Source organism: Tenrec ecaudatus, chromosome 16, assembly GCF_050624435.1.
Source record: "Tenrec ecaudatus isolate mTenEca1 chromosome 16, mTenEca1.hap1, whole genome shotgun sequence".
NCBI classification, from domain to species: domain Eukaryota; kingdom Metazoa; phylum Chordata; class Mammalia; order Afrosoricida; family Tenrecidae; genus Tenrec; species Tenrec ecaudatus.
The window spans coordinates 16589827-16611786 of record NC_134545.1 but is presented as its reverse complement, the minus strand read 5'-3'; the positions used below and the strand labels follow the sequence as shown (position 1 = coordinate 16611786).

Genomic DNA, 21960 nt, shown 5'->3' with positions numbered 1-21960 from the left:
GTCTTAAATGACTGAAGTTAAATAAGCAGCCATCTAGCAGAGAAGCAAATAAGCCCACATGGAAGAAGTACACCAGCCTGTGCGATCTTGAGGTGTCAATGGGATCAGGTATCAAAAGATCCAAAACAATTATATCGATGTGAATGAGGGGGTATGGAGTGGAGCCCCAAAGCCCATCTGTAGACAACTGGACATCCCCCCCACAGAAGGGTTACAAGGATGGGAGAATTCAACCAGGGTGCAGTATGGCACTGATGAAACACACATCATTCTTCTAGTACCTGAAGGCTTCTTCCCCTGCTCCCCCGCCCCACTACCATGACCCAGTTCCACCTTACAAATCTAGCTAGACCAGATAACAGCTCTCAACACATGGAACTCAGGAACAGTAGTGAAAACAGCGATATCATGAGGGGAAGGGGAATGGAGAAAGTGGGTGAGGAAGGGGCGAAAAAAAGGGAACCCATTACAAGGTGGTTAGCCCACCCCACAGGGGTACAAATAACAGAAGTGTAGGTGAAGGGCGACAGTGTAAGACATGAAATAACAACAATATATAACTGATCAAGGATTCAAGAGGGTGGAAGAGGTGGGGATGGAGGTGGGGGGAAGAGGAGTTGATGCCAGGGGTTCAAGTGGAAAGAAAATGTTTTGGAAGTGTTAACGGCAACAAACGTACAAGTGTGCTTAATACAACCGAATGATGGATTGTCATAAGACTTGTAAGAGCCCTCAATAAAATGACTAAAAATTTTTTAAAGAATGGGAAAAAAATTCCTTAATGACTGGGCCATGATGAAGAAAGCAAATTTGAGCCTCTTCCATGAGGCAGTGCCTTTTGGGAGGGCAGAGCTCTCACTTCACTCATGCTCTCCCCTGCAGAGCAAACTGAGTCATCATGCCCAGAACATACAGCTGATTCGGAAAAAGCAAAGATGACTGACTTGTCTATTTCATTTAAAAAGAAATTCAAGTCTAATCTATGGATCTATTTAGTGAACATTTTGAAGTTAAAATTTTCAAGCAACAACAATATTCTGGACTTTTACATTGAGCCCCTCGCTGTCCAGTCCCTGAGATGTACACTTGGCATTCTACCACTGGTTCCCAAACTGATGGGGCCCACTGCCCCCTTGCCGGAAAAAGAATGACACAGCGCCCTGGCAATGAAAAACTTGCATACTATAGCCCATCAGCAGGGATTACATGGAAGTATCTTCTTTTTGCATGCGCACACACAAAAACTCACATACACAACTGCAGCCCCCATTCCCCCCAGAACAGGGTGAAATCTGGCTCACTTGGCAAACACTGTCTAGATTCAACTTTAATTTTAAGTAATAAAGGGGAGAGTATTTAAAAATGGAAGGGTAAGTTTCTGCGATTCTCCCTATGTGATGTGAGCTGTGACTCTGATTCAAATGCTGATGTGGGGAGGGGGGGGGCGCATGGTGGGGAGGGGGTTGAGCCCCGCGGGCCTCGGTACAGGAGAAAGGTGCAGTAGTCAATGAAAACCTAGGGTAGTCATTGCTGGGTGCCACCCAGTCAGTCCTGACTCCTACTCTGTCACGTCCGAGCCCATGCTTGTGGCCCCTGGGACAATCCAATGGGGGGTTGAAGGCCTGTGGGGCAGTTCTATTCTGTCCCAAAGGGTTGCTACCAGTTGGCAATGGGTAAAAGCTTAGAAGCTGAGGATACTGGTTTATAAGTCTCCCCTTTGTTCACTTTGCCAGGCTCCACTGGTACATGTCTGAAATGTCTTCACCGGCATAATATACCAGAAACCAACCAAAAAACCATCATGGAGTAAATTCTGACTCACAGCCACCTTATAAGACAAGGTGGAGTCACCCCTTGTGAGTTTCCGAGACGGTAACTCTTTCGGTAGGAAAACCCTACCTCGTCTTTCTCCCCGGGGAACGGCTGGTGGTTTCGGACTGCTGACCATGAGGTCTGCAGTTCAATGGTAACCACGAATACCACGCAGGCTCCTCTCACCGCCATCATATCAGAATGTAAACCTTCCGAGGGTCCATGCTAATGCTCCTTGAAGATGAACTGCACCCACCTCTCAGAGGGCAGGGGTAATGCTCTGGCTCTCCTACCTTGCATAGTCCACGGGCGTTTTCCCACTGGAGTCCTGTGTGCCTGGATCTGCTCCGTACACCGCCAGCAACTCGGCCTGTAAAACCTGCCCTGCTTTGGAGGCAACGTGGAGCGGGGTGTTCCCTTTTTCCTAAGCATCATCACAGAAACGCAGACAAACGGCAGATTAGTTACAGCCGACGTGGACACAAGCAATTGCATTGCAGTCTGAGATCTCAATCAACCCAGGCTTTCTTACAGGATGAAAGAAGTTGGCTTGTGCTCCTAAAGATAACAGCCTCAAACAGGTTTCAAGATTCCCTGTTCTCACGCTGGAATGGAGTTGCTGAAAGACACAAAAAAAAAAATCCCGGAAAGAGTATTGGTTTCAGAGCACAAAGACTGATGATGCACTGGAGCAGCTGGCGGATCATTTTAGTACCGGGGTCACCAGTCAGAAGTCGTCCTTCATCCCCGCACAGAAGAGTCACAAGGAAGGAATGAGTCAGCCAGGGTGCAGTATAGCACGGACGAAACACAACATTCCTCTAGTTCTTTGATACTTACCACCACCACCACCACCCATCATGACCCAGTTCCTTATAAATCCGGCTAGACTGGACCATGTAAACTGGCACAGATAAAACCCCTCGAGAACAGTAATGGGAGTAGTGCTACCATGAGGGTAGGGGAAAGGTGGGGGAGGGGGGCTGATCTTAATGATCAGTGTATTACCGCCTGCCCCCTTGGGGGAAGAACAATAGAAACGTGTGGGAATCAAGACAGCAGACAGTCTAGGATAAGAAAATAATAATTATTTGCAATTGATCAAGGGTTCACAAGGGTGGGAGGTTGGGGGAGGGAGGGAAAAAGAGGAGCTGATACCAAGGGCTCAAGCAGAAAATGTTTTGAAAATGATGATGGCAACATATGCACAAATGTGATTGATACAAGTGATGTACGGATTGCTATAAGAGCTGTAGAAGCCCTCAATAGGATGATTTAAAAAGAAAGAAGAAATCGTGCTTAGCTGGCCTAGTCTGGTGTAAGAAGCCGTTTCTTCTGGGCAGTAAGGCAGGTCCTGGCCTGTCACACAGATACAGTGAGCAGGGCTGGGAGGCTGACCTGCCCAAAGGCTCGCCTTGACCCAGTGGTACAGCCAGGACGGAAATAGAGAGCGTCTGAAGAGGTGGCTGGGCGTGGCGCTGAAGTCTGGCAGACCTGGCTTTCACACCAGCCCCCTTCGCAGCTGTGCGAGCTTGAGGACACACCTGGAAGCTCTCTTTCAAGCCACCGACCCACAGGGCTGGCATGAGGAGTGAATGCCATGCTGAAGTCACCGGCCTAGCACTGAGCCTGCCGCACGAACGCTGGCCACTACAGCGGCTGTTACGATGAACTGTTGGCACTGAAGAAGGTGTTGGGGTTTCGGGTCAGTACTGCGGAAGCGACAGGATTCTGCTTTATGCCACATCCTCCCCAGGGCCCGGTTTGGCCTGTGCACAATGCTTTCATGAAGGGTCTCAGGGTGGGAAACGGGTCCATGGTACAATGAGCAGTTCTGATGCTTTCAGACAGTCAGCTGCTTCCTCCCACCTCACTTTGCCTCGCGTGTTCGGCAAGGCAACAGCAACGGGGCTGGAGGAGCCGCTCCCACACCTGCGTCCACGTCTTTTCAATGGACGGAAGTATCATGACGCTCATTTCCCCACATGGTGGGAAACCGCACTGGAGTGCCAGCACTCTGCGCCCGAGCACTTGACTCAAGGCGGTGTACGTGGCTCGGGGCGGGTCTTAAAAGCAAGCCACGCACTGAAAGGCTGGAATACTCATTTTACAAGCATCTGGAGTATTCCACCCATCCTCCAGCTTTTATTTCCATTTTATTGGGGGCTCTTACAACTCTTATAACAATCCATACACCAATTGTATCCAGCATATTAGTACACAGGTTGCCATCAGTCTTTTCTAGACATTTACTTTCTATTGAGCCCTTGCTATCAGCTCCTCCCTCCCTCTCCTTGTGACCCCTCGAGAAATTATAAGTTGATATTATTTTCATATCTTATACCCACCAAAGTCTCCCTTTCAGCCTCCAGCTTTGGAGTCAAGCCTTGCTGTCGGAAGTGCCCACGCACTAGGCGAGGGGAAGTGAGCTGAACAAGGGGGTCTGTTCAAGAGATGAACCACGGCCCCACAAATAACCTAGACCCCTTGCTAGCCCGGGCTTAGAAACTCCAAGTTGGTTCCCATTTCAAAGTTAAACTAACAAAACACTTTGAGAAACTGACTTTCAGAAACCTGAAAAAACACAAATTGTTTTCAGGCTACTTCTTACTTCTCTCTGCCTTATACAGCCGCTACCAGGCACGCCTACTATCTGAATTAAGATGAAAGATTAAAGTAAATCACAGAGGAGGCTGCAAATCCTGGTCACAATGAACTATCACGCCCCCCACTTCCTTTATTATTTCTTAATCTACAGAGAGGAGGGTTTCCTTTCTTTTCAAAAATGCTCCGCACCACCCCCCAACCATCAAGACGCACGAGCAAGCTGGCCCACCGGGCTCTCTCAGAGAGTTTTAAAGGGTTCGACCCACCTTGCTGAGGTCTTTGGCAGTTACGCTGTCATCATCCCGGCAGGGCAAGCGATGGACGTAGGCTAACATCTGATACTTGGCTCGGATGAATTCTGCTTTATTGGGACTGGTTCGAAACAACAACAAAAAAAAGGACAACTGCTCACGTGGAGTTTGGGTCGGCCATGCCCCATTCTGGATGCTGCAGGAAGAGGAGGCAGCAACCCACGTCCCCACCTCTGCAATCAGCGAATGATGCTGAAGTCAGTTGCGTCCCACTCCTTAAAGCCCCGAGTCTGGAGGCACGTCAGTCAGGACAATGGCCAGGGCTGCAGGAGACCCACTTTGTACAGCCCTGTTCTTCTCTGTAATTTCCGTCACTGACCAGGAAGTTTAGGAAGTAGCATTTAGCCTTTTTCCCAACGGGAGGCCTCAAGCAAACTGGGTCCAAGAACCCATATTTCTGGCCTTTCTCTCGTTGGAACACCTAAATTTAAAAACTCCATCAACAGCCTCCAAGCCTTGATTTGCACTGGAATCCCCATGTGATCGTGCGAGGTCACCAGGGGAAAAAGAGAGTGTGGCCCTGCCTTCCCCAGGAGCTGCTGACAGCCACGTGTGCAATGCACACTTGGGGCCACCATGGCCCATGATGCCCTTGGGCAGGCCAGGCAAAAACGGGTAGCACGCCTCTCCGCGCACTCCATTCGTTATGAATAAATCCAAGTATTTATAAAGATGCCACTCACTGTACTTTATCCTGGGGGCTAGCTTTCCGTCTTCCGCTCATAATAGAGGCAGGGTCCAGCAGAGAATGCTCCCATATGGAATTAGCACCGTTATTGTACAAGGTTTCCACCATCTAAAACCAAGCAGGAGAAGAGCGTTGTAATTTCCTTCCGTAAACATTCCACAGGAACCGGGGGCTGGACTGGGCAAATGAGGTGACCCGACCATACGCCTCCCAAGGTGCCTGGGATTTCGCTCAGATCCTTGTTTGTTCATTTGACAAACAGGAAGAACTTGCTTGCCACCGACAGGCGTGGCCACCTCAACAAGCTGGGCTGAGAGGTCAGCGCTCCCATCCTCTGCTCGGCTGGAGGAAGCTTGTGGCAGGCTGCTTCCATAAAGACTGCTGCTATCCTACGGTGGCCCGTCGGTTCTGACCCAGTCACACGAGAGGGCAGGGCAGAGCGTTCCATAGGGTTTCTAAGGCTAAAATATTTTTTCCCCCTTCCACATTTTATAGCATTTATTTGTTGAGTTTTTTATTGTGAATGAGGTAAAGGTTGACAGAGCAGATTGTTTTCCATTCGACCCAATGGACACTTTCTGTTCCAGGTCATTGATTGCAATTCCTCCCCACAATGAAGCATCACTTCTCCCACGTCCTCCCTGTTTCCTCTTCCCTTCCCTCCTCCTTTCCTAACCCTCCGAACTCTGTCCTTGGGTCAGTGCTGTCCTTTGGATCTCAAATGGCTGAAGCTTCTAAGGAGCACATACCTCCCTAGTGGTAGTGTTCCCTTTACAGGCCTGCCTGCTGTTTGCCTGAAAACTGAGTCGTGGGGGCAAGAGTTCAGCTTGAGACCTGAAAGGTGGCTAACGGCCAAAGCCTCAGGGTTCCACCGGTCTCTATCCGACTGGTAAGCCTGGCCTTTTAAAAAAAATCACGATGAGGCTGTTCCCATTCTCTCCAGATCTTCTCATGGGACTCCTTTCCAAGCAGCTGCTGGTGGTTGCATGGCACCATCGAGATCTACTGGTCTTGGGGTCAAGAAGGCTGAGGTCTGCATGGCCTGTCATCCATCGGACTAAGTGCTTCCCGGTGCCTTCAATCTTCCCCACTCGCCTTTCTTCCAGCCAGAGAGAAACCGATAGCTGCATCTCCAACGGCTACTCTCCAGCTTTAAGACGCTAGTCCCTACTAAGTAAGATGAACATTATGGCTGTGGACTATGTGATGCCAGCTGACCTTGGTAGAAGGGTAGAAGGGTCCCGAGCCCCCAAGCCGTGACTCATTCCCTCAAGGGATGTGACTATGTCTAAGACGTTTCCCCAACTCTGCCCCTTGTATGTTCTATCACATCGGTGGACTTACTTGCAGCAGAGGTAAACACACACGTACACCCTTCCGACTACACCTGTTCAGCTTGCTCTAACTCAGCACTCACTTGCAGACCAGCACTGTTGCAGGATTGTGCATAGAGCAGGATTTGCCTCTGTTGTCTTGAACTTCTGCAAACCTCCCTGCCTCCACCACTACTCCTTACCTTCTTGATGTATATTGTCTTCCCCTTCCATTTTGTAACAGTGGCCTCATACAGTATTTGTCCTTTGGTGGCTAATCTTACTTAGCATAATATTTTCCAGGCTCCTGCACATTATGAGGATTTTCGGATATTCGTCGTCATCATTGACTGCTTTGTAACGTCGCATTGTATGTATGCATCACAGGTAGTTTATCGTTCTGCCATTGATGGGCTGCCATCTTCTTGCTACTGTGCACAGCACTGCAATCAACATGGCTGTGCTGTGCACATCTCTGTTCGTGCCAAGGAGTGGGATTATTGGACCACATGGCATTTCTATTCCCGATTTTCTATGGTGGATGCACTGTTTAACTGACCTCCCAACAGCGTAGGACGGTTCTAGTCTTTCTGTTGTACCTTTGCCACCATTTGGTTACAGTCTATTTTTATTTTCAAGGCTGTAATCTTGACAGAAGATGACTGCTGCAACCTTCTCCCAAGGAGTGGCTGGTGGGTTTGAACAGCTGACCTGCCAATTACCTGCCCCTACACCATCAAGCCTTACAGCCTTAGAAGTCCTATGGGCTTGTTCTAACTCACAGGATCGCTCTGATCCAGAATTAACTTGATGGCAACAGGTGTAGGTCACCAGAAAGAGCCTCGTAGTGTACTAGTTAAGTGCTCAACTACTACTGAAAGGCCAGTGATTCAAAGTTGCCAGTCAGTCCTTGAGAGAAAGAGGGAGAACGACATGGCAGTCTGCTTCTGAAAAGATTTTGTTGTTGTTAGGTGCTGCTGAATCCGTTCCAACTCACAGCGACCCCGCGTGGAACACAACGCGACACTGCCCAGGACCTGCCATGGACACGTTCCCTGGCTCACAACGCTTGTTTTGCTTGAGCCCATTGTTGCAGCTACTGCGTCAAGCCACCTCCTTGAGGGTCTTCTTCCGTTTACCTGTCCTTGTCGATGGCGCCCCAGAATCACAGGGCAGAGGTCCTAAGCAGCAGGGTCAGTCAATGCTCTTCAAGGTCCTTAAGGACTGCTCTTCACTTAGTACTTTCCCTGAAATGCGCCCATCTGTCAAGACTTTTACTAGCCATTAAGGTTTGATATGGTAGTTACAGTTTTCTCATGCACGTTAATAACAAACAACTTTAATATTTGCATATTACCTGCATCCCTCTCTAACACCACTGCGAGCTCACGGACCATCCAGAGTTTGGCAACTGTTTGGAGGGTAAGCCTGGCAATGTACACCACTCACCTGGGGCCTCCCTCCGGGCCGCATTAACACAAACCCGAGAGCAGAAGCTCTCTGCACTTGAGAATGAAGTGTTCGAAACATCTAACCAAAAGTTTCCAGGGGGCTTCAAAAGGTCTGTGGGGAAACTGGAATGAAAAGATAACGGAATTTTCCCACAAGCTCTCGGAAGGCCCTCTCCTATTAATAGGCTGTATCTCCCAATCCGTGTCAAAGGATGGTTCCTAACCTGACAGCCTGGCCCCCTCTGTTTTTCACATCGGTGGGAATATGGTCACATCAGTGATCCAAACCCACTCTCGTTCTGGTCCCTTGGTTCATATGGACTAGTTTTAGGAACATGTGTTGCATAGATTTAGTAAAATGTGTACTTAAGACCTAAAAAAGATAAGAAGGTAGAATGCGTGCTTAATTCTGAGTTCCAGTAAAATTTAAAAACATGAGCCCCCAGACAGAAACAAAGGGCACAGGCCACTAAACCCCCGGTTTTTTTCTTTAAACCCACCCAGCATACAATGGGAACATGTCAATTTGGTCCCTGACTGTTAACAAGAACTTTATCCAGGGCCATCAAGTCCACGTGGACTCAGAGCAACCCTGCAGCACAGAGCAGAGCTGCCTCCCACGGGCACAAGGTCATAGAAAGTCTTTACAGAAGCAGATGGCCACACCTCTCTACCGCAGAGCGGCTGGTGAGTTCAAACTGCCAACCTAAAAGGTTGGCGGCCGACCTCTTCACCATGACACTACCAAGGCTCCTAACGAGAACCTGAAAAAACAAACAAACAAACAAACAAACAAAAAATAACACCACCCAAATTTTCAGAAAATTTTGAGCAATTCCAGCTCATGTTTCTTTCTCTTTTTGTTAAATCATTTTATTGAGAGCTCGTATAGCTCGAATCACAATCCATCCATGTCAAGCACATTTGTACATATGTTACCATCGTTTTCAAAAAATTTTCTTTCTACTTGAGCCCTTGGTATCAGCTCATTTCCCCCTCATGTTTCTTTCAAAGCAGAATAAAAGTTCTACCATTATTTGAAGGCCCTCAGGAAGAAACACACTAATAAAAACTTTCCAAGGTAGTAGCGTCAACGTTATGTGGAAAAGATGGACTTTAAAAACCAGCAGGGAAACAAAACCCAGACATTTTAATGACTATCCACAGACATAAATATGATTGAGCTTGAGGGACAAGATTTGTGTTTTGTGTGTGTGTGTGTGTGTGTGTGTGTGTGTGTGTATGGGTGGGAAGGGATATAAATTATGAATTATATACAGATAATATTTACATATTTAGCATTGATGAAAACAGTCCCTCTGTTCAATTACAGTTCAAATACTTTCAAAAGGTTTAAGACAGCGGGGAGGAGATGAACCAGTCAGGGTACGTGTAGCTATGATGAAACACACACCTTTCCTCTAGTTCCTAAATGCTTCTTCACCTCCACTATCATGATCCTAATTCTACCCCACAAATCTGGCTAGACCAGAGGATGTACACTGGTACAGATAGGAACCGGAAACACAGGGAATCCAGGACGGATGATCCCTTCAGGACCAGTGCTGAGAGTGGCGATACTGGGGGGATGGAGAGAGGGTGGAGTGGAAAGGGGAACTGATTACAAGGATCTACATCCCTTGGGAACGGACAACAGAAAAATGGGTGAAGGGAGACGTCAGACAGTGTAAGATATGACAAAATAATAATTTATAAAATATCAAGGGTTCATGAGGGAGGGAGAGCAGGGAGAGAGGGGAAAATGAGCCGATGCCAAGGATTCAAGTGGAGAGCAAATATTCTGAGAATGTTGAAGACAACGAATGTACAAATGTGCTTTACACTATTGATGTATGTATGGATTGTGATAAGAGTTGTATGAGCCCCCAATAAAATGATTTAAAAGAAAAAGAAAATTACACCCCTGGAGAGTTGAAGTAATCTAGTTAATCAATAAAGAATGATTGAATCAGAAAACCAAAAGGTGTAAGTCGAACACACACTAGGAGGAATTCTAGCTGTTAAAGCCACCAGCCTTTTAAGCTTCAAGCCCAGCAGTGAAAAGACTCCTCCCTCTTTACCTGCAGCAATGTCGGAGGCCAGGGTGTGTGTTTGAGGTGCCGGACTTGGGAGATGTGGCGCCCCAGACTCCGATGGACACTGCAGCACTCGTCACATATAAAAGTCCCTCTGTTTACTGACGCCCAGGAAGGATCTGGAAAGAAGAGCGAAATCTCAGTGGCGAGGATACCAGCTAGTTGCTACACCGCGAAATGGCAAAAGATGACTGAGGTTTTGGTTTGGGAAGAGAACCGAAAAAGACATTTTTGTTGGTTTCAGTAGATGCGAGTCAGTAGATCCAGCTAGCGATGCTCTCAGCTACTGTCTGTGTTGGCTGATGAAGAACAACGTTAATTGACACTAGGCAGCTATCAGTGATCTCCTTTCTGGTTCTGGGCCACAGCCTGTAGCCCTGACGTGGCTCTCTCCTTTCACGATGACTGCACTTTCATTCCATGTGAGAGAAACGGATGAAGGGGATGAAGGGATATGGAGAGACCATTTCAGACCCAGCTCTACAAATGTCCAGATGAACACCATCCTGGCAGTGAATTCTCACTCACTCACTCACTCACTCACTCACTCACTCACTCACTGCCATCGAGGCCATTCTGACTCACGGCAAGCCTGTAATACAGGGTAGAACAATCCTTGTCGTTTCTGAGACTGTAACTGTTTACGGGAATAGAAAGCCTCCTCTGTCTCCGTTGGAGTGGCTGGATTTGAACTGCTAACCTCACAGTGAGCAGCCCAAAGCATAACACCACACCAAGGCTTCTTGACAGCAACTTACCAATATAACCTCTCAAGAAAATGGTGAAAATCGCTGCGATTTGCCTGCTGCCAATCTACAAGCCTGTGTGCTCTGCAGAAGGCGGCCGCGCCAGGACAAAAAGCCAGCCAGCTGTTGCAGTCCTGAGGACAAATTGGGACATACCTCGAGACCCAGTGTTGCTCTTGCTGTCCAGTCAGTTCCGACTCAAGGGGACCCCAGATGTTACAGAGTAGAACTGCCCCACTGGGAGGGCTCCATGACCGTATCTGAACAGAAGCAAATAGCTCCGTGGTGCTGGTGACCTTCAGTCAGCAACTGAGGGCAAACTGACACCCAGGAGCTGTTCTGAAGAAGCGAGCTAACCCACTGAGTCCAGCCCTCCAGTGGATCTCAGCGACCCAAGTCACAGTCACGGCTGCTCCCAGGCGCAAAGGTGTGAAAGAGAAACACAGGGGCTGGGTTTGTTTCGATGTGTGAGCCATCCTTTTCTTCCCGAGAGTCACATGGCACTTCATTAAACACCCTTGGGCCCTGGGGCCAATCGCACTTGGCAAGTAAGAGGGAGCTGGATGAGTGCACTGCACGCTTTGAAACCCAAGTAAGGAAAACTGTCACCATTTCGTCAGGCTCACCACTGGGTGACAACACATGCCACTCAGGCAGAGTGGTCTAAGGGCTATGCTTTCAAATTCTTCAATGTCCACAAAAATCTCTAACATGCATGTACACCATCTTTACCGTTTTTGACAGTTTACGCAGCCCTTTTCCAACCATATAATGAAGAGTTAGGGAACTGCAGTCCAAGGCAGATCCTGGGAGTCAGAGAGCGTGGCGGTTAAGAGGGTTGGATATGGAGACCCACAGGCCGGGGTTTGAGTCCCCATACTGCCACTTCTCACCCTGTGGTCACAGAAAAGGGACTTCTGCGTGTTCTCCCAGACATCAAGTGGGACTAGCACCCCTCAGGGGACTGGGGATATCCAGAGCAAGCCCAGTCCCTACGTAGAGTAAATGCTCTGCCATGCTATACGCTCTGTGTCCCTTTGTGCATTACTTTCTAAGCACTGTTCAGAGAGTTCAACAGCCCGCTGAAATGCATGATGAACTAAAAAAAGGTTTTTCATAGGAAAGACTTCAGCCATCAAAGACTTTACATGAAGACTGTTCTTGCTCCTTCGAGATAAGGATGGCGAGACTCCGTCTCAAGTACTATGGACGTGTGGTCAGGAGAGACCCATCCCTGGAGAAGGACACCGTGCTCAGTAGAGGGGCAGCGACCGAGAGGAGGACCTTCCCGAGATGGAGTCGCACAGTGGCTGCCACATGGGCTTAAGCATAACTGTGAGCATGGCGCAGGACCTGTCAATGTTTCACTCAGTGGCTCACAGGGTCGCCGTGACCAACAACAGCAACATCCTCCTCCTAAGACCACCAACAACAACATCCTCGCTCAGCAAAAAACTCAGCGGATTTTGCAGGTAATTGAACAGACAGGGTCAAAAGAAACTGAACTCATGCAAATGAATAAGTGAAATGCTGAAGGAGAAATCGTCAGGATTAAATATCTGCCATATCACCAAACAGGCAGATAACAGACCAAGATGACCAAGGGTAGCGCTCTCAGACCTAGTTTACCCAAGATCAAGGATCCTTAGACATCAAGATCCAAAGATTCCAACTCACAGCAACCCTGTGGGGCAGGGCAGAACCGGCCCTGTGAGTTTCTGAGTCTGTAACTCTTTATGCCAGTAGAAAGCCTCCTCTATCGCTTCTCGGCCTTTTAGCTAAGATCAAGTGTAGAAAGCCTCCTCTTTCTCTCCAGGAGCAGCTGGTGGTTTCAAACTGATGTCCTTGTGGTCAGCAACCCAGGGCATAACACTACGCTCTCAATAGGATCCTTAAAAGGATATGCAGCAACATAGCATGTTTTTTGCCATTTGTTTTGACACATAGCTTTGCTTTTCAAGTATCATCCAGCGATCAGCCGGAATTCATAGAGGGAATGGGACAAGGCTAAGAGCAAGGATTTGAACACTTGTAATGCTAGGTTCTCAATTAACCATTTCACACCATGCGTCAGAATCCCATGGAGAGGGTAGCAGAATATCACGCAGCAAAATCAAAATGAGTTTGTACTGGGCAGTTTGGATGTTTTGCGATAGGGCTTCTTAACCTGGGCCCCATGGACACCTGCTACTCCCTGTCCCTCACCCAGAGACACTTCAGAAGTGTCTGTGGCCTCCAGGAGGAAATTTGAGTGAAATTCTGCGTGAGAGTACGTGCATGGCCATTTTCTGGGGAGAGGGCCTTTCAGAAAAGAAAGCAAAGCTGACAGCCATCAAGTCCATTCTGACTCCTTGTGACATTGTGGACAGGGCAGACGGCCCGCTTTTTTTTTTTAAGAACTGCCTACTTGTGGGTTTCCGAGGCTGTGCCTCTTTATGGGAGCAGCTGGTAGGGCTCATCTGCTGACTCCTGGTTAGCAGACCAACGCCTGATCCACGGTGCCACTAGTGCTCCTTGGAGAAGGGCCCCTAGTATTTACACCAAATGCCCTACGAGTGCTCTAACCCTCAAGGCTACCCTTTCACACAGGCTTTGCAGAAAATGCAGAGCCCGTTGTTCCGAGCCGCTCACAGTCTCAGAGCACTTCAAGGTAGCCTAATTATACTCAAAACAGGAAGGAAGTGACTCAAGTCTCTCTAGATTAGGCATGTGAGACAACCAAAAAAAACGACACAATGGAGGAGAAACTGTTCCAAAACGCACACAATGGGGCAGAAATGCAAAGGCAGAACGGAGGGGTGCTCTCCTTGGCCCCGTATCACCCAATGGAGAAGTAAAGAAGGTGCTTTTGGAGGAAGTCTGAAGTGAGACCCATGTGAATTCACCATGTCGCAGGAAGTTCAACTTCAAACAGGCAAGGAAAGAAGGAAGTGGAGACAACATTTTGAAAGACGGCAATGTATAACCCAATTGGTTTGGAAACACCTCTTTTTAAGCTCACCACCCGCCTACATTCAAGGACCTCGGTCACACTGAGTGTACTTATATAGACAACAAAGACAATCCTTATCAGCGTTCAGCTATCACGCTGACACTCCTCCTTGTTGCCTAGTCCTTTTTTCAGTTAGCATGGGGGGGGGGGGGGAATCCATTGTCATCGGAGAGTGGATTCCAACTCACTGTGATCCTACTGGACCGAGCAGAACCAAATCTCTAGGGCAGTGGTTCTCAACCTTCCTCATGCCGCAACCCTTTCATGCAGTTCCTCATGTTGTGGTGACTCCCAACTCTAAAATTACTTTCGTTGCTACTTTATCACTGTCATTTTACTACTATGATGGATTGGACGACCCCTGGGAAAGGATCATTCAACCCCCAAAGGGGTCATGACCCATAGGTTGAGAACCGCTGCTCTAGGGTTTCCAAGGTTGGGATTTGAATGGAAGTTGCCTGCCACCTCTTTCTGCCAGTTGGTTAGAACCCATGTCCTCTGGGCGAGCAGTAAGTGCTTTAACCACTGTGTCACCAAGACCGCTGCCAGTTGTCATCGTCAAGCCAGCCTCATGACAAGATCCAAAAGATTCCAAGTGACAAGATCAAGTGCAGAACGGTTTCATTATGATTGTTTATGGGACGGCCACCTTAACTCTGGGATGACTCCCAGCTCAAAGCAGATAAACCCAAGCACTGAAAATAACATGGAATCATCTAGTCATAAAGACCTGTCAACCCAGTTCCAAATGCTAAGGCAGAGCTGAACTCCAAATCCGAAAAAACAACAACAACAAAAAAAAACACACCAGTGGAAACGTTTACGCCTCTATTGCCGCATGCTCCTGGGTGTGCAGTGCCAGTGTTTGGGGGCTCGTTTGTTTTGGGTGGTGTAATTCATGCATAATTGAGGGATTCAAATCTAGCATTAAAGAATGACAGGGGTTCTCTACTAAAGAATACCAAAAAAGAAAGAAAAAAAGACGAAGTTTAAAAAAAAAAAAACCTTAGATGATCATACGAATAGTCACTGGGTTTTGCTAACCGCTGAGCCAAATTCTCCCTCCCGCGGCTCTCCTTCCGAAAAATGAGGAAATCGAAGTCAAGCCCCACGAAAGCCCAAGCCCAAGGTCACCCAGACCTGGTGGGAACCCTGGGGGCTTACCCAGAACTCCAAACTTGAGACCCGCTCGGGCTCTCTCTGCAAGACCCCCAGATCCCCGGGGCTTCGGACCCCAAAAGTGGGCGCGGGGATAAGCGAAGGCGGGAAGGAAAGCAGCCCGCGGGCCCTCTTCCCAGGAGAGCTGCCCATGTCGGGGGGAGGCACCTTTGCGGGGCGGGGGTCCAGATGCCCGCTGTGCACGGGGAGACAGACACCTGCGGCCGCCGGGGAGTTGGGGGGGAGATGCAGACCTTTGACTTCTGTCACCGGTCTTCCTGTCCATGGCCCAAGCCCCTTCCTGTTTTGGGGGGAGCCGCCCCACCCAGCCCCCGCCGCCTCCTCGGGCGGGCCGGCGGCCTGGCACGGCGGGCGGCGGCCCCCTCCCCGGCCGGCTCTGACAGGCCCGAGCCGGGCTCCGCGGCGGGCGCCTCCGGGCCGTCCCCGAAGCGGCGGGGCGGGGTCGCCGCCTCGTCCGACCCGAGGGTGGCCCCGGGGCTGGGGTCCGCGCCAGACGGGCGGCCGGGAGCGGGCCCGGCCGGGGAGACTCACCGGGCCCGCTGCAGTCGGCGCACAGCTCGCTGCTCCGGAGCCGCTTCGACATGGCTCCCGCCTCCCACTCGCGGGCGACGAGGCGCCGGGGCACAGCGAAGGCGGCGGCGGCGGCGGCGCTTCCGCTCTAACGGGTCCCGCGACGGCGCAGGCAGCAGCGCCTCTCCCCTCAGCGCCTCCGAGCGCGGCGCAGTGCGCATGCGCGCCGAGGAGCCCGTCGGCGGACGGCGCGTCATGTGACCGGAAGGGGCGTGTCCTCCTGTCGCCGTCCGCAGTGAGGGCGGATGCGCTCCCTGTCGTCTGCCCTGCTGTGAAATCGCTCTAGCTGGGTCCCTCCCGCGGAGTCGCTCAAAGCAACACCTTAGGACAGACTAGAACCTGCCCCTGTGCTTTCTGGAGACGGTCATGCTTCAGGGGAGTAGAAAGCGCCTCTTTCGCTCGTGGAGTGGCTGGTGGTTTCAAACTTAGGACCTCGTGATGAGCAGCTCAAGGAGCAGCCACTTCGCCACAAAAACAAAACAACCTCTGCTGCCACCGACTGGATTCCAGATCATAACTCCGCACCAGGGCTCCTTTATTCTGGCCCAGTGCTGATTCCAGGGGAAGCTGCAAATGCTAGTGAGGAGAAGAGCACTTGGCTTCACTGTGGCCAAATTCGCTCATTCATACATTGCCTAGCTACTCGAGTGCTCACTGGGTACCCTGTGCTGCTCCAGCCACTGGAGAAAGAGCAGTAAGCAAAGCACACAAAATAACCTCCCCTGTGGAGATAATGAAGTTTGTCGTCGTTTTTGCGATATGATATCTTTTTCAGGGACTGGGGTACATGGATTTCGATGGAAAATGTGCCTAAGCCAAGCACTGAAATCCTGACACTTATCTTGGCGGAGCCCTGGTGGCATGGCATGGTGGTTCCATGTTGGTTTGTGATCTGCATGGTTGGCAGTTCCGTGGGAGAAAAGACTGGGCTTTCTATTCCCGGTAAACAGTTAACAGTCTCAGAAACCCACAGTGGAGTCAGCATGGACTTGATGGCAGTGTGTGTGTTTCTTTTTTTAATCTTTTCGATCACTTTACAACATCCGCTCAAAAAGACAAGCCAAACTTACTCATCTTTTACTTAGCCCATTATGTATGGCACCGTGTGAAACTTACAAGGGCATCTTCCCCGTTTTCACTGATGAAAATCGCCTATGTTGTGCTCAAGGTAATCCTCGCCCCCACCTCCCCAATTGCTTCACTTTCTACACTCACTAGAACAAGATCACAGTCTGCCTTGAGCCATCGAAACCAAAACCAAGCCACCATCATTACATCAATTCTGATCCACAGTGAGCCCACAGAGCAGAGTGGAAAGGCCAAGTGGGGTTTACATGGCTGTAATCTTTATGGAGGCAAACGGCCTCATCTTTCTCCTGAGGAATAGTTAGTGGGTTAGAACTCCTGAACTTTGGGTTGGCAGCTGGACACTTAACACCAGAATGCCTTCTTGGACCCGTGTAGGTTCTCTCCTATGAATGCCTTAGCTGTCAGTGGCTGAATGATCTCACACAGGTGGTGATGGGAACCACTTTGGTGAGGTGGTAAATAGAGACTATGCAGCGGTACGCCCCTCAAAGTGATGCCATGTCTGTGGTACCTTGGAAACTTCTCTGGGTAGATTTTCAATAAAACAATCAAAGGATATGTTAGAAGTTTCCTTCTTTCAGCTGCATTTGATCTCATCGGCAAACATAGGGATCATCTATTCTATGCCTCCAGCCTTGGATTTGTTTCCATATGGACTGCTATCTGAGAATATTTTTCAGATTTTTAAAGAGATTTGTTTTGTTTTGAGTTGGTTTTTTTAAGAAAATATATGGGGAGGGAGCCGGGGGGGTGGGAGGGAATGAGGAGCTGATGCCAGGGGCTTAGGTGGAGAGCAAATGTTTTGAGAACAATGAAGGCAATGAATGTACAGGTGTGCTTTACACAATTGATGTATGTATGGAGTGTGATCAGAGTTGTATGAGCCCCTAATAAAATGATTTTTTAAAAAAGAAAATATATGGAAGACAGGTCATGTGGGTGAGTGTGAGGACTGTAAGTCTCTGAGCAGGCAGCCCAGTGGCCTAGCACAGGAAGCCTTTCAAGGGCACTGAGCATCACAGGAGTTGCTGCAGGGCCCGCTTTACCCAGAAGGACTGCCTGAGAAGCTCTGCCCCTTCCTGGTGAAAATGAGGAGATGCTTTGAGTCCATGGCATCTGCGGACATGGATTTCAGTTAGCTGGCGGCATTCTTGAATGCTCAGGCCAAAAAAGTAAGGTGAGATCCCATCCAACCAGGCTGCTGACATCTCTCAATTCTGGAAGAGTCACAAGACAAACATTTAAAAGAGTCACTCCAAGGCCTGAGCTAGAGAGTGGGTAGCAAGTCATGGTCAAGGCACTCTGCTCAAACACAGCTCACCCTCCCTCCTGATCCCCTGCTGGAATTAAGGAAGAGTGGGCAGGAAACTGAATCTCTGTGTTTGGGATTCGAGGAGGATGAGGTCAACCAAATCCTTAAGCAGCTCTCAGAGAGAGAAGACATTCTCAGAGCAGCGATGCAGCCAGCCCCACTGAAGACGAGTTAGGAAGGACTTGTTGAAGCAAAGATGGCCACGATTCCTCCCCCAGTGACCTTCGAAATCTTGGTTCCCTATCGTTATCAAATCCTCAAGTTAAAATAGTGCCTGTCTCTAAAAAGAAGAAGAAGGGGAGGAAGGCAGAGGAATAAAAGAGGAAGAGGAACAAAAATATACACCAAAATTCCGATGGGAACCACAAGGCCCAACCAATTATATACTGGCCAAGGATGAATGGATCAATTTATGGGGAAAGTGTGGCATAGTTACCCCATAGAAAGCCTTCAGTAAACCACCTGCAGTTATTATTGGTATTACTATTTTTTTCCAATCTCCTTTTCTTCCCAGACTTGTTCTCTGTGAATAGGACTCGATAACCCAGAGTAATTTGCAGGATGCTGTGAGATAAACACAAGGCATTTCATCAGTGTGAAAGAGAGACAGGATAGGACCCTCTCCTAATGAATATTCATTGTGTTATTTGTGAACACAACGATACTTTCCATTCAGTCAATCTTGGAAACCTGCTATGGGTCAGGAACTATTTGGGCTCTGGGTTTTGGAGTTTTCAGACTAATGAGATAGGAGAGAGATTCAGGAAACACAGAGTGATGGAGAGAAAGAAAACCAAATTTCACAAGCCTTCTGAAAGAATGAGAAATCCTGGAAGAGGCCTGGGTCCCCCGGCTCCAGCTTGATAAATGCGTGGTGTGGGAATCACCACATAGCGCTCACACATTCCACAGTTATAATCGACGAGTACCATCTTGATCGTGCTTTGGTTCCCCACCACGCAAATCTGCGCTCAGCATGTGTGGAGAATGGATTAGGTTAGTATTCTTCAACAGCGGTTGCTGCAGGCATCGGAGAAGCTGGCCGTGCCCGGGCTGAGAAAGCTGAGGAGATGTTTCCAGGATGCATTGAATAACTTTAGCTCAGCTATGTGGTCAAGTAGTAGACAGCTGAGCGGAAGCAGCCTGGTGAGTGGCTATCAATTGACCCGGTTCTTCATCGAGGCATAGAGTGTGAGGAACTGTGTGTGAGGTTGGAACGCAAAGGCCAGACTTTCTATTTTCAGTCTATGATCAAGTCTGGGTACCCTCTATCAGTCCTTTCAGCCATAATCCAAAGTCCCAATGACTAGCTTCCAAAAGAAATCCCATTCCTAATAATGAGATAAAACGTTATCCTAGGTCATTTTGAATCATCACGCAGTTAGATATAACCATGATTTTTCAACGGCAGACTATTTTCCTCGCGCAGGGGACAGCTGGCAGTCACTGGAGCCACTTTTCAGAGTGTGTGACAGGCAGCGAGGTCTCAGCCAGGGGATGCTCTTCAGCATCCTGCAGAGCAGACAGCCTCCACAACCCAGTGCCCGCTCCCACCATGTTCAGGTGGAGAAACCAACCCTGTGCTACGACATTCCTTTATTATACAAGTATCGAGTGCCACGCCTTCGGGGTTTGCAAACCGAAAACAAACCCCCTAAAAATCCAACTTCCTGCCACCGAGCCGATTTCGCCTCCCAGGGACCCTGTAGGGACAGAGTGGAACTGTCCCATAGGCGCTCCCAGGCTGTCAATCTTTAGGGAGTCGACTGCCACCCCTTTCTCTGAGGCCCTGCTTGGGGGGTTGGGTGGGTTGGGTTCCAACGGACAAAACTTCTGCTTCGCCGGGGAACTCGGTGCCGCCCCGGGTTTAGAGCCCCTCCTTCCAGGCGACTTGAACTTGCCCGCTTCTGAAATGGCCTCGATGCGCTCGTGGCAGCATCTGCCCCGTCGGAGAGAGGCTGCCGGGGCGTCAGTCTCCCAATGGTTTCGCCCGGGACCCCTGTTGTCGACGGCAGGGCCAATGGAAGAGGCCCAGTTGTGGGCCGGACCATCTGCGGTCCTAGGAGCGGGGGGGGACAGTCCGGAGAGGCGTTGGCCCCGTTTCCTGGGTCGAGCTCCGCAGCCGAGAGCAACATTGTAACCGTTTGGGGACACGCCGCCGTCGTCCCGCGGTGGCCCGGGAGGCAGGTGGCGTTGGGCTAGCGAGCGCGGGACGCCCGGCCTGGTCCCGCCCCCCCCGGCCGGGCGCGCGGTGGTTCGCTCCCCGCACTTCCGGGTTTGGGACGGTTCGGCCCCCAGCAGTCGGTTCCGGAGCTGTCAGCGCCGGCGGGAGCGCGGCGGGACGCGGGGTGGGCGCGGCCGAGCGGTCCCCGACCCGGCCCGCGACCCCCGGACCTGCGGCGCACCCCGCACCCGGCCCTGAAGGAGCCCCCCGCGCCTCGGCCTGCTCGCCGGCCGCGTCCTCTCTCCCCGGCCGGGACCGGGGCTGCGGCCTCCCCGCCATGTCCTCGAGGCGCGACCCCGGCGGCCCCTTCCCCCTCCATCTCCTGGTCTGGAACAACGACTACCGGCAGCTGGAGAAAGAGCTGCGGGACCAGGTGCGGGGCCGGCGGGGCGGGGATGGGGTCGGGCTCCGGGGAGTTGGCAGTTGGGCATCGCTTGCGGCGGCCCCCCGCGCCCATTCCCAAGCCCCGCGTCGGACAAGGACGGGAACCGGACGTGTGCTGAGTGCTCCGTGTGTGCCAGGCGTTGTGCCCAGGGCTTCCTATACGCGATCTCATTCAACCTTTCTAACAGCCGGGGGGGACCAGGGGTTTGTCTTCATTTGACCGGAAACGCAGACACTCTTTGTGCAGCTAATCAGTTTGTCAAGTCAGGGTTAACTGGGGCCGGGGGCGCCAGGGTGGAACCGTTCCTGCATGAGGCTATAACTTTAGAGCCGCTGCCCTGGGCTCTGGGAAACACCCCACCTCACCCCACTCCCCACGCTTGTAAGCTAAGGGGCTTTGGGAAGGTTTGGAGCCTTGACATCTAACTTGCTCCGTGTGACCTTGGCTAAGTCCTCTCCCCTGTCTGGACCACGTTAGCTGCTCAGCAAAGCAGGAGGGTGTTGGTTTTCCTGTGGGGATACCCAGGACCCCATGGTATCCCGAGGCTGGGAGCGAGGTTCAGGAAACCTTTGCAGCTTCTTCTCCCTTTCTGGGACTCTTTTTGGAGCGTCAGGTGACAGTTGACCGCAGAGCACATCATAGCTGCATCCAAACCATCCACACACCTTCTGATTCCCTTCAGCCACTGCCGTCCCCTGGAGGTCCCATCGCTTCTCCCGCTTCCTCCCCGAGTCCCCCTGCTTCCATGCCTTCTCCTTTAGGTCCTTGGCTCACTACTGCCCTTTTGATTTTAAGCGAAGCCCGTAGGCATGGGGGTCCCTACCCATCTCTCTCAGACCAGTATGCCTAGAATCGATGAGTTGGGGAGGGGGGTCTGGTCCGCGTTTGTACGCCCACTCTATCCAGGACCTGCCATCCTTTTCGGGGCAGTTGGCAGTGGTAGCCGGGCACTGTCTAGCTCAGGGTTGTGGAGACGGATGTTTGTGTGACCCGTTGATCCAGTGGACTAATGGTTTCCATGTGTCTTTTGATTTTGATCACTCAGGAAACGGCCTTTGAACCAACTCCCTAGGGAGGCTGCTCTCTTCTCAAGTATGAGAGTCTCCCTTCTCAAGCATGAGTGTCCAGTCTGGACAGAGGGCTTTGCTTCCTTGACTTGTATTTATTGTCATCTCTTTCCAACAG

At 50.4% G+C, this 21960-nt stretch overlaps 2 protein-coding genes and 1 pseudogene across 6 annotated transcripts in view; 2 read left to right on the top strand and 1 right to left on the bottom strand.

The window, feature by feature from the left end:
* The window catches only part of GIT2 (GIT ArfGAP 2), a 50990-nt gene extending 35067 nt beyond the window's left edge, over positions 1 to 15923 (bottom strand). For 4 of the 5 annotated variants that reach the window (XM_075534717.1, XM_075534718.1, XM_075534716.1 and 1 more), the window contains exons 1-6: positions 15727 to 15923; positions 10264 to 10397; positions 5414 to 5526; positions 4686 to 4791; positions 2345 to 2431; positions 2106 to 2236 (exon numbers count right to left, since the gene is read on the bottom strand). In XM_075534717.1, coding sequence (XP_075390832.1) covers positions 2106 to 2236; positions 2345 to 2431; positions 4686 to 4791; positions 5414 to 5526; positions 10264 to 10397; positions 15727 to 15778 — 623 coding nt within the window. In that variant the 5' untranslated portion in view covers positions 15779 to 15923. The remainder of the gene's footprint in view (positions 1 to 2105; positions 2237 to 2344; positions 2432 to 4685; positions 4792 to 5413; positions 5527 to 10263; positions 10398 to 15726) is intronic. The other variant, XM_075534715.1, reaches the window with a different exon arrangement.
* On the top strand, positions 15777 to 18341 carry LOC142429625 (COMM domain-containing protein 1 pseudogene; annotated as a pseudogene).
* Positions 18342 to 20456: 2115 nt separating this feature from the next.
* Positions 20457 to 21960, top strand: part of ANKRD13A (ankyrin repeat domain 13A) — a 38234-nt gene continuing 36730 nt past the window's right edge. Inside the window, exon 1 of the mRNA XM_075534917.1 lies at positions 20457 to 20763. Coding sequence (XP_075391032.1) covers positions 20668 to 20763 — 96 coding nt within the window. The 5' untranslated portion in view covers positions 20457 to 20667. The remainder of the gene's footprint in view (positions 20764 to 21960) is intronic.